Here is an 18,859-nt window from a genome sequence, read left to right as displayed (position 1 = left end):
AACGGTGGCAGGGAACACACACACACACACACACACACACACACACACACACACACACACACACACACACACACACACACACACACACACACAAACAATAAACTCCTCCCGGAGCGGTACGTTCCGATTGCGGTTCTGGTACTGGTACCGCTATGCCATGTCTGGCGGAACGAAATGCATAAAATTTCACGCTCTTTAAACAACTCAATCACATCTTGCCCTCACTTGCGTGGGGGAAAATGCTGATATTTTGTACCAAATGTTTGTAGGAGCACTCCGTAGCATCAAATTGAATTATTTACCACCGAAACCCCTTCAAGCCAATTAAGGGTTGAGCGGGTTGAGTCGGTTTACCAAAGCACGTGGCGCCTTGTCACTGTATTAGAACGCAGTTTAAGCGGGGACGCATCAGCACGTCAGCTTTGGTTAATTGTATAATCAACGGTCCTGATTTCCACGTTCGCACGTGCCACCGCACCGATCGGCACTAGACCACAAGGACACACGGCAACCGGTGAAAGAACAAACAACATCGGTCACCCTCTCAAGAGGTCGCAGTTGCGCGGACAATGGCACGTGCCGGCGCCCACTTGTTGACGCGTGTTGTCACTTAGATTCAAGAAGAAGCGACTTCTTCCGCCCGCCCGCCTGCGCCTAAGATAGGAGGAGGAGCAATACAAAAGGGATGGAAATCGCTTCGCCACCTCCCCAAAACCGGCCTCCCGCCAGGAGTGTGCGCAAAACAGTCGAAACCCGCCATCGCGGGGATCGCTTACCAGCGGCACGTGGCAGTGTGAGAACAACCCGTTGGCCTGAGGAAAGATGATGATGCAGCGGCATGAAGTGGTTTCCGGCACTTCCGGAGGAAGTGTTGTTGGTGTATAAAAACGGGTAAATTTGTTTGCGATTTGTTTGGTGGTTGTTTTTTTTTATTGTTGCTTCTGCCGCCTATCATTACGAAGAGATTATTTTGGCTTTCATCGCTTGCTTTAACTAATAACACTTCGATGCACGCGTGTGGTTGTTTTGCGCGAGGCGTGAACGTTTGCGCGTGGCTTATTGGTCCCGTGGGAAATGGGGAAAGTGTTTAGTGCATATGAGCGTTTGATGCCATAATGATGGACTAATTTTTTGACAGATGCTTGAAAGGGATATTATAGAATGTGAAATAAATTGAAACGAAATTTGACTTACAGGCGAAAATGAGTTGACAAATATAGTTGACATGTGCATCTTCATTTTCTGGTTGTTCTTGCTGAAGCTTATGCCATGTTATACCATGAAGATGCAGACGTAGTATTTAGCTACAGAACTTCAAGTTCCTGGCGAGCTAAAACGAACATAAAAGTAGGAAAAAAAACAATATCATTTACAACAACATATACGTCTGCCAGAGATATATAGGTACGAGACACACCAGAGACTGAGGAAAGACGACTGTTGGCACGATATAGACCACATGCGTTCTAGACAGAAGTAATGTTTGTAAACATCGATCTGTCAACAGCAGATCGACCTAACTCCCAATTTACCCGTCAGATGGCGTACTAAATACATAGAAAGGGACGACAGGGTTAGCTTGTGCGACAACTAGTTCTCCCAGAATAGGACCAATCAGGAAGCGGTTCAATTAGGGTCAAGTTCGCACAGCTGATCGAGAACAGGGCGCCATCTCTAAACGCAAAATTAGTTGCAAATTAGATCACGGAAAGAAAGCACCAATTTTAAAACTGCTTGAAATTTGCTTGAAATCTGCGTAAATAAACAACAGTTTGTAAAATTATCTTTACCGTTTGCGACTCACTTAATCGAGTGCTACACACGTAGCAACATTTTAAAATTGCTCAGTTCTATTCCGTGTGAATATTTGAGATACGATGAGTAAACGCGGGTTTGATTGTGGTGGCTGCGAGCGGCATAATACCGTAGACGACATGGTGCTGTGTGATAGTTGTGAAAAGTGGTACCACTACGGATGTGCTGGCGTCACCGCGGAAATCAAATTCCAGGAGTGGCGATGTGAATCGTGCGTGAAAGTGGCAAAGAGCGAAGCGAGGGGAACGGGCCAGCCTAAGCCTGCGAAGGAAGCCATCGCGAAACCGGGGAAGCCTGCTGGAAGCTGCAAAGGCAACGAGACCAAGAACGCAGCACCAAGCGAGGGCGAGACCTCGGGGCGTACAGCATCCGCGGAAACGCTGCAGCCTACGACGTCCCAAGCTGCTAGACCACCCAGCGCGAAATCGTCAAAAGCGCATTCGCGCAATTCAAGCGCGGCGTTAGAACGTCTTGCAAAAGTGCAAGAGTTAGAAAGAGAGATGGCCGTCAAGGAGTTTGAACTCAAAATGGCGAGCCTGAAACTCGAGCAGGAGAAACTTCGTCTCCAGTTCGAGGGAGAAGCAGAACGCGGATCCCACCGATCATTCGCGAGTAATTCGTTGAAAACGGAGGAGTGGGTACGCGACCAACAGCAGCTGCATCAGCAGCAGCATGAACAGCAGCAACAGCAGCATGAGCCGCTGCATCAGCAACAACTGCATCAGCTGCAACAGCAGCAACAGCAGTATAACCCCGCTGCACGTACCAGTGATGTGGCTGTTCCCGCGTTAGTGGAAACAGTGACCGTCAACCCTACGACAGTGGCAGCCGTTGCGGAAACAAGAAGAAGAGGCCTTACAGAGGACCAGGTGGTGGCGAGGCAGATCTACCCCAAAAAACTGCCCACCTTTAGAGGATCGACGAAGGAGTGGCTCGTATTCATAAGCTGCTACAACGACTCGACGGAAGCCTGCGGATTCACGGATCGAGAAAATATAATCCGTCTCGAAGAGTGTCTGCAAGGTCCCGCACGTGACGCAGTTTTGTCAAAGCTGAACACTCCCAAAGCAGCGCCTCTAGTCATCAAAACCCTCGAGCGCTTGTACGGTCGACCGGCGCTGGTTGTGAAGGAGCTGCTGGACCAAGCGCGACGGACAGAAGCTCCCAAACCAGAGCACCTGGAGTCGCTCATAACTTATGGGATGGCAGTGCAGCAGTTGTGTGACCAACTGGTGACGGCGGATCTGGAGGATCACCTGAACAACCCGATGCTGCTGGAAGAGTTAGCAGAAAAGCTGCCGGCGACAAGGAGACTAGAATGGGTACGCTACAAGAGTCAGATCACACGACCAAATCTGAAGGACTTTGGTGAGTTCATAGATAAGCTTTTAGATCAGGCTTGTGAGGCCTGCAAATATGTTACTCGCGATAAGGCTCAGGAGAGGCACATCTCCGTGCGACCTTCTCACCCTCCCAACCGTTACCACGTTAACGTCCACTCCCAACCGAGAGTGGCGGTAGCAGAGAAGAGGTGTCCAATATGCAGCAAAACGGGACACCACATAAAATTCTGCGAAACATTCAGGGCCATGAATGTGCAAAGTCGCCTGCATGCGGTGGATGAGAAAGCTTTGTGCAAGCTTTGTCTCAACGCACACGGAACCAAGCGGTGCTTGTCGAGATTCCGTTGCGACTTCACCGGTTGCGAAATGCGACATAACACGCTTCTCCACGAGACGGCCCAATCTGGAGGAGCGGCATGCATGACGCACAATACTGTGCCTAAATCGTCGGGAATTCTATTCCGCATTATGCCTGTCACAATTCATCACGGGCAGCAATGCGTCGAGACGTTGGCGTTCCTGGACGAAGGATCGGCAGTCACACTAGTGGAAGCTGAACTGGCACGCACTCTCGGCGTGACAGGGCAGCCAGAACCCCTGGAGATGAGCTGGACCGGCAACCTCACGAGACGAGATTCGAGATCGGAGCGGATAAATTTGGCGATTTCTCCAAGAGGCGATAGCACGCGCTACGAGCTTGCCAACGCTCGTACTGTGGACAAGCTAAGTTTACCGCAACAAAACCTTAACGCCAATTTTCTAACCAATAACTTTGCTCACTTTCAGGGACTCTCGATCCAATCGTACCTGAAAGCGCAGCCAAAGTTGTTGATCGGACTGCAGCATTTGGAGCTAGTCGCACCGCTCGAGGCGCGGATCGGCAAACCCGGCGAGCCTTCAGCTGTGAGAAGCAGATTAGGATGGGCGGTATATGGCCCCTGCCAACACATCGAGGCCGGTGTTAGCTACAGCCCAACAGAACACGTCGCCGTTGGTGCTCACTTTGTTGGGACGATTGCGCTAAAAATGAAAAATATGTGTATTAGTGAGCGGTCCATACGAAATGACACAGCGAAAAGTAGGGTTAGGTTTACACCGACCGCGTCACGAAGACAGAGAAGTTTTGTTCAGCCTAATTCACTGATAGCCACATCACAGGCATGTGATACGATAGAATGTCGACAAACTTCAAATGCATTTTTTGATAGACGAAAGTTGAATGAAGTTGTTGATAGTAGGAAAGTGCAAACGCATAGGCATCGTAGGTGCCGGACAGCAGGTATAGAGAGCAAGGAGAGTACAAGTACACACACACACAATAGTACGCATCACAACAGCCGCGATCGAGGTGAAATGTGTCGAATCTCGTACATAAACGAACACACATAACTAGAGAGCAATGAGGGTTTGCATATCGTGCAGTATTAATTTAGTTAATCCTGCTACGCTAAGGATTCACGGGGTGGGGTGTTGGCACGATATAGACCACATGCGTTCTAGACAGAAGTAATGTTTGTAAACATCGATCTGTCAACAGCAGATCGACCTAACTCCCAATTTACCCGTCAGATGGCGTACTAAATACATAGAAAGGGACGACAGGGTTAGCTTGTGCGACAACTAGTTCTCCCAGAATAGGACCAATCAGGAAGCGGTTCAATTAGGGTCAAGTTCGCACAGCTGATCGAGAACAGGGCGCCATCTCTAAACGCAAAATTAGTTGCAAATTAGATCACGGAAAGAAAGCACCAATTTTAAAACTGCTTGAAATTTGCTTGAAATCTGCGTAAATAAACAACAGTTTGTAAAATTATCTTTACCGTTTGCGACTCACTTAATCGAGTGCTACACACGTAGCAACAACGACATTACTGCAAACTATTACTCGCATGCCTCATTGAGCTAACGGAACATACAGATAATAACCGGTTTCTGAGCTCAAAACCTAACCGAAATCCAACAAAAAATGACCTCATTAGGAAGAAGTCGTTAACCAGCAGTCTAGTGCATTTCCAAAGACAGTATTGGCTTTCATTTTGAGCTCTCGGAGCTCACTGAGCCTTTCTGCGCCGTTTGGAATTTGTATTCCAGAGGCACGTTAGTTGAGAACAGAAATAGCGTGTGGGTTCAATGACTTGCGAAGTTATGCTAAATATCGGAAGTATTTCTTCTTATTTGACGCATCCGTCGGTCAAAGGCATGCCTAAGCTACTAGTGATCTTGGTTGTCTGAATGAGGGGCATGTTGTTAGGTCTTGCACGCTGATGACTGTACCGATGGACCAGTTGATATCGTAATTATAAACAAACAAACGCAAGGGACCTCGTACATCTTCAATTTGCTGCGATAAATTAGGTATCAACATTGAGCTATAGCTGATGGCCTCCAGAATGTTGCAGATTGCATCTTCTTCTTCTATTTGGCGTAACGGCCTACGCGGACATGCCGGCCTATACAGGCTTTCGAGACTTAATTCATTACCACGCAGCCGTATAGTCAATCCTTGCTACGGGGAGATGGTTCATTCTAGGTTCTAACCCATGATGGGCATGCTATAGAGTCGTACGAGTTGACAACTGTACCACGGGACCGCTCCAGTTTGCTTAAAATCCCTAAAAAACGAAAAAAAATCATCGACACTTCCACACCTATTCAAAACTATCGTACTCTTGCAACTCAAACTACCTTTTACCTTTTTTTTCCCATTCCAACCCCCAGTGATCTCAGCGGTACCTTTCGACTTCATGTCCTTCCCACCGGGTGCACCGTTCTGGCCGGATGGCACTTAATAGCTACCGTACTTCGCACTTCCCACAACGAACTCTCCAGCCGTGAGCGCATTGTTACGAACAGTAGTCTTATGGCACCTCGCCACAAACACCTCTTCGCTGTGTTCAAAGTGACAATGTTTATGAGATTATCGACCGGAGGAAGCAACCGCAACTAATCCTCCGCGCTTGGGAGAAGGTGCGATGTGCTACCTGATGTCACCGGCAAGGACTTGCTCGCCACTTCCACAGGATATACCTTATGTCCGTTGGTTTTGTTTCGTTTTTTCTTCTCCTTATTCTTCTTCTTCTTCGTTTTCACGCCGCTATTCCCTGTTGCTCGAAACAACAGCAAAAAAACGTGTCTGAAAGTGAAAAACCGTTGACACTGGGAGGTCCTCTGGCACACTGCTGCGCGAGCACTGCAGAAGGGAAAAAAATCACTTTCCAGCTAAAAAGTGCTCGTTCCACACAACTGCACACAAACACATACACACACACAAACACACACACACACACACACACACACACACACACACACACACACACACACACACACACACACACACACACACACACACACACACACACACACACACACACACAAACACACACACACACACACACACACACACACACACACACACACACACACACACACACACACCAATGCCACACGCGCGTGCTGCGAACAAATGCTACCAAACATGGTGTTTCAGCCCAACACTAACAGATCTAGTTGGCGTGATAAACGCTAAACGTCACCTTCCGGTGGAGGTCCTGCAGGATTCCGTCAAAGGGTGCCGAAAACGACAGCAAAAGCAAACGGAAAGCTGGCCAGCTCCAACGGAAAGGTGTAAAAGTCACCCGTTTCGTCGGCGTATTAAGCCATTACCAACGGAGGCGGAGGTTCCCAACCGAACTCGAACTCGGTGGCCGTGCAGCCAAGCGGAACCTGGTGACAGCTGCATTTGCATAAATCGCATCCACATCAAGGTAAGGTCCGGTTACAGCCAACAACGGCCCCATTTGTTGTGTTTCCTTTACCGACGGTACCGGACTTCCTCCGTGATTTGGATCACGGCAGCGATTGTGACCAAAAATTAATTATCAACTCTCACACCTTTTCCTATGCCCCGTACCTCTGCCCGAGCGTCGTATCCTGCTACTGGCACGCGCTGAGGAAATGCACTGTGTTGCTAGGGAAAATCCCCTCGACAGATGCATGAATTGCTGGTGCCTGATCGCGCACAATCGCTTGGCAATTGCATGGGGATTTTTTGCGTGCAAAAGTCCGTTTGCTCTAGTTTTGGGATCGATTCGTTTTTTTTTTTGGGTTTTTTTAGGTGCTTTTACACGAGAAATAAATTGCACTGCTTTTGTGTTGAGTTTCAGGGAGGTTTTTTTTTCTCGTGTGCGATGGATATTGCTGCTAAATCGCTTGCTGTTTTGTTCGTGGAAATCCCGCCGGGAGTGTTGTGTGGATTAGGGTGTACATGTGGGACGACTTGGTACTGCACTGTCGTAATCGTAATTGAATGTAATCTTTTTTCTAGTAGCGCCATGTAACGATTAACGATCGTAAAGAAATATCCAGGGGACCCATTCCGGGTGTGTGCAATTGATTGATTTACGTTACGGAAAAGGAAGTTTCGCGTTTCGCTCCAAACATGTACATTTTTGATGGCCAAGCTGTACTAAACCTGTATTTATCCATTTTTCGCAGTGTGGTTAAATGAAGCAACGATGTTTCCCTCTCCGAACATTGACCGCCATTCGGCTGAAGACTGAAGCCGTCCGAACCGTTGGAGTGCTCTTCCGGTTCCGGAAATATTTACAAACAATTGTGCCCTCTCGACTTGAACCGATGCGTTACGAGCTCGTTGCGCGCCACTCAACTCCGGGCCCAGCGTAACAACTCTAGTGGCCTCTTGATAATCTATCATCATACCGGTTCTACCTATCTCTCTACCTGTTTATCCTCTCACCCGACCCATTGATCGAGGAGATTTTTTCAAATGCGGACCTAGAAAAAGGACCCTAAAACCAAGCTATTGGAGGGATTCGCTTGAAGTGATGCAGAGAGACAGAGAAAGAGAAAAAAAGTAAAATGATACTTTTAGCCTTAATGCTCACCAGGAGCAGACACGATCTCGATAGACCGAGATCGGTACATTTGATAAGAGATGTAGAACATCAGGATTCGATTGATGCCGATTGCCACGTGCAGACCCTGCAAAGAATGGGTTCACCTTGCTCTAGGAACTGTAGCTTTGCAAAAAAAAAAAAGAGCAAAAGAAATCGAACACCACCGTTCAGGATTTTGCCTGATTTACTTCCGAATTTGGTTGCTCCGAAAGCCGCGGATACCTGTTGTAGGAAGAAAGGTGTACGGAAATGATTGCTACTCGTGCCTTTAAATGAACTGCACAATTTTAACGCCACAATTTCAACGGATTGCTAACGGAAGCGTAATCATCGAAATTGAGAGGGGGGGGAAACCTCATCAAGCCTCATCGCCACAGGATAGTCAAAAAAAATATGCGCAACGGCGCATGGCGAAGGGTGCCCGCGGAAGTAATTTAATATTTTCGATTCAATGCAAAGCACCGTGATACCGAACGACCCATCCCATGTACGCCCCTCACGGGCGGTGGTTAATGCTCGTGCGGCTGGCGCGATATGTAACGTAACTCCAATTGAATTTTGCAACCCCCGGCAAGTAGCGCCCGTTTTTACCCATAATCATTATCGTATTCTCATCTTGCAAACGGCAACGGAACTTGTTTGAAAACCGCTGCTTATTCCCGCTATATCTAGGGCCAACAGTGGCAAGAGGCGGCTTGTGGAGGCGATGCTAGGAGTCCCTCGTGAACACGATACGGATCTGATTCGATCGCCAATCGGTTTGTGTAATTCGGGCCTAAATGCATACAAATGCACTGCGGCAGTAGCTGTAAATGTTTCTAAGAAGTGCCGATCGCATTTAGGAACAATGTAATGGTGGGGTGGTGCGGAAGCCAGAGGTTTCGAGCGATGTGAGTAATACGAGATAGAAATGCGGTCGATTTGCTCACTTCATTGTTTCATAGACATTACGTTAGTGTAGGAAGAATTTCATATGAATGAATTAGTTGCAGTTTATTTTTTTATAGGCGCAGTACAATAATTTACTTTAATTTATTTGAGAATAAAGGACAAAAACGCAAAATACTGGTAGATTCGTTATGGCTTCGTAGTTCCGGTGCTATAAACTTTTTATGGCAAGCTAAATGATGCTCTATTCTTGTGTTTGTTTTTTTTTTTACTACCGATGTTTGCTATTGAAGATAGTGAAAATTATGCGAAAACCCTGTATTTTCCTAAATTTAAGAAAATCAAAGTTTATTTCTAAGCTTTCACATTTTGCACAATTACTAACACCTTTCACATAAAACAGAGAGAGAGACGAGCCCTGCAACAACAAACAGCTGTCAGCCGAGTGTGATTGTTTTCAAATTTCCCAACACAAGCAAAAGAGTACGCGTACGCACCGAAAATTGTGTTTTATTTGTAGCAAAAAGTGCATCGTTCTTTAGTTTTTCGTTATTGCGGCATAGAGCTGGCTTTTGGCCGTTGGTGAGCCAGCAGTAAACTCTTTTTTGTTAAACCGAGCGCCTTTTCAATGTCAACGGTATGTGTTATCTTATCGCCGATTGCAAGCGCTTCACCCATACACGTGATCTGCGCGCTAACGAACGACCAGCGGCGAGCCAGTAAATGCATTTAATAACAATTTGCACGATTGCAGACACGCCGTCAGTTCGCATTTAGTAGCCGTGTGTAGCGCATCGTCGACCCCTGGGACCGGACCGTCAGCATTTACATCATCGTCATCAATAACAATAACGACACCGTCATGGCCAGTGGTGCTTTTAATCGTGTGCTTTCCATCCAGAGCCACGTCGTGCATGGGCATGTGGGTAACAAGAGTGCCGTATTTCCGCTGCAGGTAGGTGTGGTGGGTGGGTGGGTGCGTGTTGTTGATCGCAGCAAATCTCAAAACAAACTACCAACGTTCTCGATGTTTTTCCCCTTCCAGGTGCTTGGGTTCGAAGTTGATCAAATCAATTCGGTACAGTTTTCCAACCACACCGGCTATAAGAACGGGTTCAAGGGGCAGGTGCTAAACGAGAAGGAGCTGGCGGACGTGTATGCCGGGCTTGTTGACAATGATTTGCACAAACTCTACACCCATCTGCTCACTGGATACGTGGGCAATCCGGCATTTCTGCGCGAGATCGCATCCATCCTGCGGTCGCTTCGCGGTGTGAACGAGAAATTGATTTACGGTACGTTATGGGACGGAGCTGTTGTATGCGCACAGCACTTGGGAGGCGAGTCTATATTTAGATAAGCGATGATAGCAGTGGAGGAGAAGACGGATGGCGTAGAGACAGAGAGCGAAGTGGAGGAACCCGTTTTTGCAACATTGTAGCACATTGTATATGATGAGCGGTGTTTTGTTACTCTCTTCTTCTCCCTCTCTCACTCTCTCTCTCTCTCCCTCACTTATTTTGTAGTATGCGACCCGGTAATGGGAGACGATGGCATAATGTACGTGCCGAAGGAATTGCTGCCGATCTATCGCGATGAAATTGTCCCGCTTGCGGACATCATTACACCGAACCAGTTCGAGGTGGAGCTGCTCACCGGAAAGCAAATCAAGACCGAGACGGACATCTGGGACGCGGTGCAATGGTTCCACGAGAAGGGTGTCCGAACCGTGGCCATCTCATCGTCGGAGCTGGGCTCGAAGGACACACTGCTGGCGTACGTGAGCAATCGCACCGCCGCCGGTACGGAAAAGTACCGACTGACCATTCCAAAGCAGGGCAACAATCTGATCCGCTTCACCGGCACCGGAGATCTGTTTGCGTCGCTCTTTTTAGCGCACTCGGCCCTGACCAACTATGACGTGGGCGCTACACTGGAGCGGGCCATCGCAACGCTGCAGGCGGTGATCGCGAAAACGCTCAGCTTCATCCCGGAACCGGTGCTGCAGGGCAAGGTGCCGGTAACGTCTCAGCAGCGCGAGCTGAAGCTTATCCAGAGTAAGGCCGACATCGAACAGCCGAAAATTACGCTCAAGTGTGAAAAGTTGTAAGCAACACTTAGGACACCTAGGCTCTGGACGATGGTAACGAACGAAGGACGTATTTTATCCACTATGTGACGATTGTGACAATATTTTGTGTATGTTGTGTTTGTGAAAATTGTACGCTTTCAATGGTAAACGGCACTGGGAGTGTTTAAATATAGTAACTGTGAAACGATACGCAGCGTGTGGCTTTTATTTTATTACATTTATTCCGATGTGTGCATTTTTCTTTTATTCAGAAAAAAGAAACGGTTAGAACGTATGGCTTAAGCAGCTCTGTCCATTTGTAATCTAAATAAAAATAAAACGGAAACATGGCAATGATAACGAATTGGAAACTTGCAACATTGTTGCACGAAAAGAGTGATAAGGAACACAATCCAATGGACATTTGTTTGCTCGTTCTTTATTTTTGTTGTTTTCCACTGATAAATCAAACGTATAATTGTTCCCTTATCTTGTCGTGCAGTATGTGCAAAGAATACTTATAATTTGAATGAAGCGTCTCATCTCAAGTAAAACATTATTTCTTTACTTTGAATCGAATGGTTTTTGGATGTTTAGATACTTTACAATACTATAAAACATTGACTAAGAAATGTGCAAATACTATTCATGTTACTTTTCGATATCATTTTTTTAGTAAACTAGTTAATTTGGTCATGTTACAGGGTCCTGACACCAATACATAACCATTTCTGGTTCAAGAACTACACATGACTGAACCTGATAATGAACCTATAACGGTCCAAGAACCGATACTGTACCCATACAAATCCAGGAAACTATGCTGACCATACCTGTCCAAAAACTGATAGTAAACTCATACTGGTCCTGGAACCTATCATGAACCCATACAGGTCCTGGAGTCTATCATGAACTCATACAGGTCCTGGAAACTGTCATGAACCCATACCTGTTCTGGAACCGATTATGAACTCATACTGGTCATTAACCCACACTGGTCCAGGAACCGATCATGAACCCACACTGATCCAAAAATAGCTCACAATTTCATTTATTTTCAAGAACTGTACCTGGATCTGTTCCGGATTCGGATTCGACAAACCATTCCCGGTAGTAAATGTGCAGCGTAGCGTAGAACATTGCAAAGGAAATCAGCATATGAATTAGCGTAAGAATTAGCGTAGTAAATAACGTATGGAAATTTGTATAATTTGTATAGTGATTAAAACCACCCTTTTTGGGTTAATGTGCCTAAAATTATTGATTGTTCTGTCTGTTGCATGTTCTTTTCATACAAAAACGGTTTCTACGAATGTTGGCATCCCAGAATTGTCAAATTCAAATTTGACATCCTTGACCCGAAGCAACAATCGTACAACCTTCCCGCCAACCGAGTGCGTCAAACCGAAACGTCAGCCACACTGACGCAGACGCAGAGAAAATAGACACAAAAAAAACGTAACACAAGCAAGCAGCGAAACGGTTTTGGTTTCGGCATCGTAAAGAGGGAAACAAATCGTTCGCCGTTGTTTGTGCCCAAACTTAATTTCGTCCGTTTTTTCCGTGTGTGTGATTTTAAGTTTTCCAAGCCCTGTCCCGACAGCGACAATGAGCGGTACCGTGATGCTGTTTGCCTGCTCCAAATGCTTCTCACGCCATCCGTTCGAGGAGTTGTCCCCGGGCCAGCAGCTTTGCAAGGTAATGTATGCGTTCGTTTCCGTTCGTCCTCGCGCTCGTTGAATTTTGGCGTTTTTGGGCGGGTGAAAGTGGATGGTTCGAGGTGCGATCCGTTAAGCCAAGGCAAGAACTAAAGTGACTCTCGCGGTTAACAAAAAAAAACGACCTCTAGCCTACGCAGAAAGTGAACACTGACGCCACCCCGACGGCCGAGAAAATGGCATCCCCATTTGCTCTGTGGTGCCGTTAATGCCGTTGCTGGCAGCAGTCAATTGTGAAACAAAACGATAAACATAATCGAATTGTACGAACGAGCCAAGTTAATTACGCCTCGGCGAGCTCTCATCCGCAGAGAAATATAACCCCTTTTTTCCCTTTACTTGACAAGTGGTAAAAAGTGGCTATGTGTGAAAGCGTCATACCGAATGGACGAGTGTGTCTGTGTGTGTCTGTGTGTGTGTGTGTGTGTGCGTTCTCATGCGAGAGACAGAGAGCGAAGAGCAAGAAAACGTTCGCGAATTAAAGTTCACACACTGTGGCCGTGAAAAGTGCTAACCGATGCACCGAGCGAAAATTTCGCTTTTCTTTTGCTTGTGATTAACCTACCAACGACACCACAAACCACATCGACACACACACACACGCCAGCATTTGCTTGTGAGAATGTTAAAACGCACGGCATACTAATGATTTCCCTCCCTGTTTCCACTTTTATCTCTTCCCTTTTCCCCCGCCTCCGTTTTGGCCCGGTAATATATAGGACTGCCGAGGATCGTTTCCGGTGGTGAAATGTACCTATTGCCGCTCGGAGTTCCAGCAAACGTCCAAGGGAAGCACGTCAGCGATCTGCCGAAAGTGTGAGGCCAACGTGAAGCAGTATGGAAAGCCGTCCGCCTGCGAGCTGTGCAACATCATTGCCGCCTTCATCGGATCCAAATGCCAAAGGTTTGTTTTGTTTGAAACAATCTCGTGCGTTAAGAAGCGTTCTTTGTTGCTTTGCTCTTACACCCTTGTGCTCTCCCTTCCAACACAATATCCTTTCCCCGCTGTTCATTATCCCAACATCACGCTAACGAGCATTCGAGGGTGGGAATTGTTGATTTTCTTAACGGTTGGTACAGAGACCAATTTTCACTTGTTGACACATTCCTTTCTTACCAGAGATTGCCATAAAATTTGTGTTTTTTTTAAATAACAATTAAATTAAACTGTTGCTTCACCTTAAATGAGGTTTCTGTAATGCTCTGTTCAGTGGCATTCAATAAACTTGAACAAGGATTCCCTCTATTGCTCATCATTGCATTGTTCAATCAATTTTCCCCTCGCTCCTTCCTATTCATCCCTGCACAAGGCTTAAAATCATTCCTAGTTGTTGCCTTTACTATGGCAAAAACAAAACACTCAAAACCAAACAAACTGAACTACCTTCCGCCATAAAACAAAACCACATGAATCCTTCAAGAAATCGTTTGATTATGACGCAAACATATTTGTACCATCCTCCCCCCCGATTAGGTGTACAAACTCCGAGTTAAAATATGGACCAGCAGTAACGTGCGATCAGTGCAAACAGCGATGCGCCTTTAATAGGCCCGATTATAAGGTTAGCATGGCAACATGGTGATACAACCCGACTCTCAGAGCAGCTGCCCACTAGATCGAGTCAAAATCGCCCGAGCTCCCTCACATTAACACACTGACCCGGTGGTGTGCCGTTGGTGGTGACCGTGATGTGTGGTGATGGTGGTGGTGGTGTTAATGGTGGCTCCAATTCACCATCACGTGGCTTTTGGGAGGCGCCCGGTACCTACTCACCTCATGACACGACACAACTGTCACAGAGTCACAGAACGAATCGGATAAATTCACGCACGCACGGATACGCGGCCGTGCTAATGTTGTGTCGCTAGGCCGTGCCAATTAAAAACACAGAAAAGCGCACCCTTTACTCTTGCGAGCAAAATGGCGCCAAACGATCCAACAACTCCTGCTTCGGCTTAAACATGAGGCGCTAGGTTGAATACAGATAGTATAGCGTCAGCTCAGAATAGATGAAGGATAAATGCGAAAGTTGGGCCAACTAGTTTAAAGATTAATTGTGCAAAAGAATCCTAACGTTAAGTGTCATAGAGTAGATTTGTATTAAGCAGTCAATTTAAACCATTCCACTTATCAAAAGCGACATAATATTGTATCTTAAATTAAGATTCAGTTAGTAACAGCAAAGGAGAAGGGAATATTTGTATGGATTTTTTTTAATGGAATAGCTTATAAACAAAAACCTTACAATATCACTGTAGCGGAGTGTGTAAGTTAGATTGTATTAAACAGCAAATACTGCCCATTACGTATAGGATATATATTTTGCTATAAAATAGATATGTCAGAAATAGAGCGGATGCTAGTCAGAGCCCTTTAGACACGATTAGAGGAAGCAGATATTTTGCAAGGATAAAGAATAAGGATTTAAAAACAAATTGGTGATGCAAGAAGATCGGAGCTAACATGGACGTGTCAATTCACCATCATTAACTCTAGAAGACCTATTACAGTGGAATGTCCTGTTAGATTTGCCAAACGTATAAGACGAAATCGATTCCTGTCGGATTCCTACTAGGATTAAAATTCCGGGCGCTTAGTACTTAAGAAGACTTTTTCTTCTTCTATTTGGCGTTACTTCCTACGTGGACATGTCGGCCTGTACAGGCTTTCGGGGCTTTCATTACCGCTTAGCCAGTCCTTGCTACGGGGGACGATCCATTCTAGGATTATAGGAGGCCAGTAAGAAGTTAAGAAACCCTGCATAACATGTTCGTGTAGGTCGCTGCGCTAAACAAGTAGTAGGCTGGTATTATTGAATCCGTTCGTAGCGGGAACGTACGGCGCTCACATGAAATTTTAGGGATGGCAACACATTTCTTGAGCCCGCTCCTACAACGCCGCGGTGAATAACTGTAGCAACCATCTAGTACGTTAAGAAAATGAGTGTCGGGACGTACGCCGCCGCTACGAACGGATTCAATAATACCAGCCGTAGTCCTAGATAGGAACAATGTGTTCCAGCGGGGATTAAAAAATATATAATTAGGTACGATTCCGTGGGTCGATATCTATTCAAGTTGGAAATAGTATAGCAGGAAGATATCCTGCAAGTTTCGGTTATCCAGCGAGAGACAAAGACACATAAAAGCAAAACATCTCCTAGGAAATTGTTCAGAAATGTAGTAGAATTAAAGACTTTATTCGATTCAATTAATCTATGCTATGCTAATAGGAGGTTAAGATTAGGACGATCTTAAGCGTTATTTGCGATCAGGCTTTGGCCAAGTAATCTTTAAAATGTTCCATTTTCCCATTAATAATCTCTTAAGAGGTAGTAACGAAGGTTGTTTTGCGTCATAATCAAACGATTGGTTCTTAATCAACAATCTTGATGAGTAAGCTTCGTTGCGAAGCCCAATGATAATGCTTCTCATCTATATAATGTTTAACGTGTGGTGATACAGACAATAATTAATAGAAAAACTTTCGCATCATAAATAGCACTAACCGACCAAAAAACAAGAAGGATAAGAACCTGTTAGGGATTTTCCATACGAAGCGGAGTTGGTTTCGTCTGGCCAGATGTTGAGTTTGTTGGCAATACTTCCCAAATCCCCGAAGCATTCCTTCCATTACCTCTAATTTCCATTGCTCGCTTTGGCTTCACATGTAAATCATCTCTATCCTTAAGAAATCGTACTGAACTGCGTTCTTCTTTTGTGTATCATTTCTCGTGCAGGTTGATGGCAAGCTGCTTTGCTGGCTGTGCACGCTGTCCTACAAACGTGCGCTCACGAAAGCCCGCCAGGTAGAGAACGAACGCCGAAGGGCCAAAAAGCGCGCGGCAGAAGGATCTTTCCCGCCCCCACTGGGCGGAAGCGGTGCGACCGGTGGCAGCAATGATCGGCGCGACCGAATGCACGGCGACAAGGTGAGCAACAGCGGTGGCGGTCAGGGCAACAGTGGAGGAGGAGGAGGAGGAGGAGGAGGAGGAGGAGGAGGAGGAGCTATGAATCTACCGGGAGGCGGCGGTGGAGGTATGTCCAGCTTGCCACCGCTCGGCGATCTGAGCATGAGCCTCGGACCGATGGGCGGATCGGGTGGCGTCGGGTCCACCGGTGGCACGGGAGTCGATCGCATAGACAGTGGTGGTCCTGGAGGTGGTGGTGGTGGCGGTGGCGGTGGCGGCGGTGCTGGAGGTACTGGCGGTGGCGCCCGGAACGATAACGGCAGGCACGCGTCCTCGAACAAGAAACCGCGCGCCGATACGGGTAAAATGGTACCGGATATGCCGACCGACAAGCTGCTGATGAAGAGCGCCAACAGTGGCAACAGCAGCGGCGGCGGAGGCGGCAGTGGTGGCGGGTACGTGGATCCCCACAGTTCCGATCATGTGATCGCGATGACACAGCTGAAGGAGACGATAGCGACGCTGCAGCGAAAGCTGAAGCAGAAGGACAGCGTCATACTGGAGAAGGAGAAGGAGATCAGTGCCTGGAAGGGGAAACACTTTCACCTCGAGCAGGAATTGATGAAGAAGTATAAAGACATGGAGAAGAACTACGAGTTCAAGGTGGACGTGCTCAACAAGAAGCTCAAGGCGCAGCTGCTCGAAATAGCGGCCCTCTCGAAGGCGGTGAAGGAGCGGGACGACAGCAAAAAGAAAAAGGTGGTCAGCTACCTGGCGACGACCAAGCTGAGCAAGGTCAGCAAATCGTCGGGCGATTCCAAGGACAGCTCGGACAGGGAGAAATCCTCCTCGACAATCGGTCGTAGCGGTGGCGGCGGTGGTGGTGGTGGTGGCGGCGGTGGTCGCAACCGGATGCTTGACGATGACGATGAGGAGGAGGAAGAGAACGGTAGCAACAAGGAGGACAAGGAGAACGACAGCGAGAAGGGTTCGGATAAGGGTGGGTCCGGGCGGAACACGCCGCGCGACAGTGGCAAGGATAGCCCGCGCGATGTCGATTCCGGCAAGGAAAGCCCGCGGGAATCGGACAAGGAAGAGGAGAGCGAGAAGAAAGCATCGAAACTGGCCACCGATCAGCAGCAGCAGCAGCAGCAGCCGCAGCAGCAGAATGAAGACTCACAGAACGACGCAGAAACACCGATGGAAGAAGGGTACGAGGAGCAGCAACAGAAGGCAAACAAGAGCAACGGTAGCTCGACCAAGGACGACGACGACGACTCGGACCGGGAGGAGGAGAAGGACGATCGGCGCAGCTCGGACCGCGGTTCGTACGATGGCTCGGAGCAGGGCTCGGATCGTGGCTCGGAACGGGGCGGATCGGGCCGCGGCTCCGATCGAAGTGACAACGAGTCGGACAAGGAGAGCGATCGGGACGATCATTCCGACAAGGGCGGAAGCGACAAGGACAGCGACCGGGAAGGGTCCAACAGTGGGTCCGAGAGTGATCGCGATTCGGACTAGACGCAGGAGCTTGTTGGTGCGTGCGTGCGTGCTGGGGTGTTGGGCGGTGCTCCCTGTTGACAAGGTTGTCCCACAATTCGCCGAATTGTGACAGACCGCTAACTGACTCGCACCAGGCGACGGTCAGCCTTTTGCTCCTTTTATTTTAACACTTTATTTAAATTATATCCAATTGCAACATTATTGTGTGCAACACATTTTTCCATCTAATTTACCGAATGTCCCTATACTGAAAGGGGCTGGTGAAAATTCATTTATATCTCATCTAGTTGACCAACGATTCCGTGACCCGGCCCTTTATGATAAGTGTTTGGGCAAACGGTATCACTTTTTTTATATATGGGTACATGTTTTTAGTCTAATTGTTCTGTGTCTTGGTTAGACACAGCCTGTAAGCCATTATTATTGTAGAGTGGCCCGTCTCTGTGTTTTGCGATGAAGCCGTTCAGTGGCTGAAAATCGTGAAATTTTAATTGTAAAGCAACTACTCTTATTAAGCGTCCACCATCACGCCGTCACAACCACAATCGAGAGAGCATGATCAATATTAAGCGCGGCTAGGCGTTGTTGGTCTCGACGCCGCCTTTGATCGCGCATCAATCTATAAAAAAAAAACAAACACACAAAATGTGTATTGCGCTGAATGTGAACAAATAAAGTATATTGAAAACACACG

General features: G+C 47.2%; 2 protein-coding genes across 2 annotated transcripts; both read left to right on the top strand.

Moving 5' to 3' along the window:
- The first annotated feature begins 9,369 nt into the window (after nt 1-9,369).
- LOC1276596 (pyridoxal kinase) lies at nt 9,370-11,243 on the top strand. The gene is made up of 4 exons (XM_315959.5): nt 9,370-9,599; nt 9,717-9,917; nt 10,008-10,257; nt 10,489-11,243. The coding sequence occupies exons 2-4, from the start codon at nt 9,825-9,827 to the stop codon at nt 11,070-11,072; spliced, it is 927 nt and encodes a 308-aa protein (XP_315959.5). The 5' UTR covers nt 9,370-9,599; nt 9,717-9,824; the 3' UTR covers nt 11,073-11,243.
- Nucleotides 11,244-12,436: 1,193 nt separating this feature from the next.
- LOC1276595 (keratin, type I cytoskeletal 9) lies at nt 12,437-18,857 on the top strand. The gene is made up of 4 exons (XM_001688702.2): nt 12,437-12,731; nt 13,471-13,655; nt 14,226-14,313; nt 16,492-18,857. The coding sequence occupies exons 1-4, from the start codon at nt 12,642-12,644 to the stop codon at nt 18,181-18,183; spliced, it is 2,055 nt and encodes a 684-aa protein (XP_001688754.2). The 5' UTR covers nt 12,437-12,641; the 3' UTR covers nt 18,184-18,857.
- Nucleotides 18,858-18,859: the final 2 nt, after the last annotated feature.

This window comes from Anopheles gambiae, chromosome 2 (assembly GCF_943734735.2).
Source record: "Anopheles gambiae chromosome 2, idAnoGambNW_F1_1, whole genome shotgun sequence".
In the NCBI taxonomy this organism is placed as follows: Eukaryota; Metazoa; Arthropoda; class Insecta; order Diptera; family Culicidae; genus Anopheles; species Anopheles gambiae.
This window is presented reverse-complemented; position numbering and strand designations above follow the sequence as displayed.

Excerpts from the sequence above, each read along its gene's own strand:
- LOC1276596 (XM_315959.5), top strand. The coding sequence starts at position 9,825 with ATGGCCAGTGGTGCTTTTAATCGTGTGCTTTCCATCCAGAGCCACGTC. Across the intron at positions 9,918-10,007 it reads GTGCCGTATTTCCGCTGCAG|GTGCTTGGGTTCGAAGTTGA; the intron begins GTAGGTGTGGTG and ends TTCCCCTTCCAG. Across the intron at positions 10,258-10,488 it reads GAACGAGAAATTGATTTACG|TATGCGACCCGGTAATGGGA; the intron begins GTACGTTATGGG and ends CTTATTTTGTAG.
- LOC1276595 (XM_001688702.2), top strand. The coding sequence starts at position 12,642 with ATGAGCGGTACCGTGATGCTGTTTGCCTGCTCCAAATGCTTCTCACGC. Across the intron at positions 12,732-13,470 it reads CGGGCCAGCAGCTTTGCAAG|GACTGCCGAGGATCGTTTCC; the intron begins GTAATGTATGCG and ends GGTAATATATAG. Across the intron at positions 13,656-14,225 it reads ATCGGATCCAAATGCCAAAG|GTGTACAAACTCCGAGTTAA; the intron begins GTTTGTTTTGTT and ends CCCCCCGATTAG.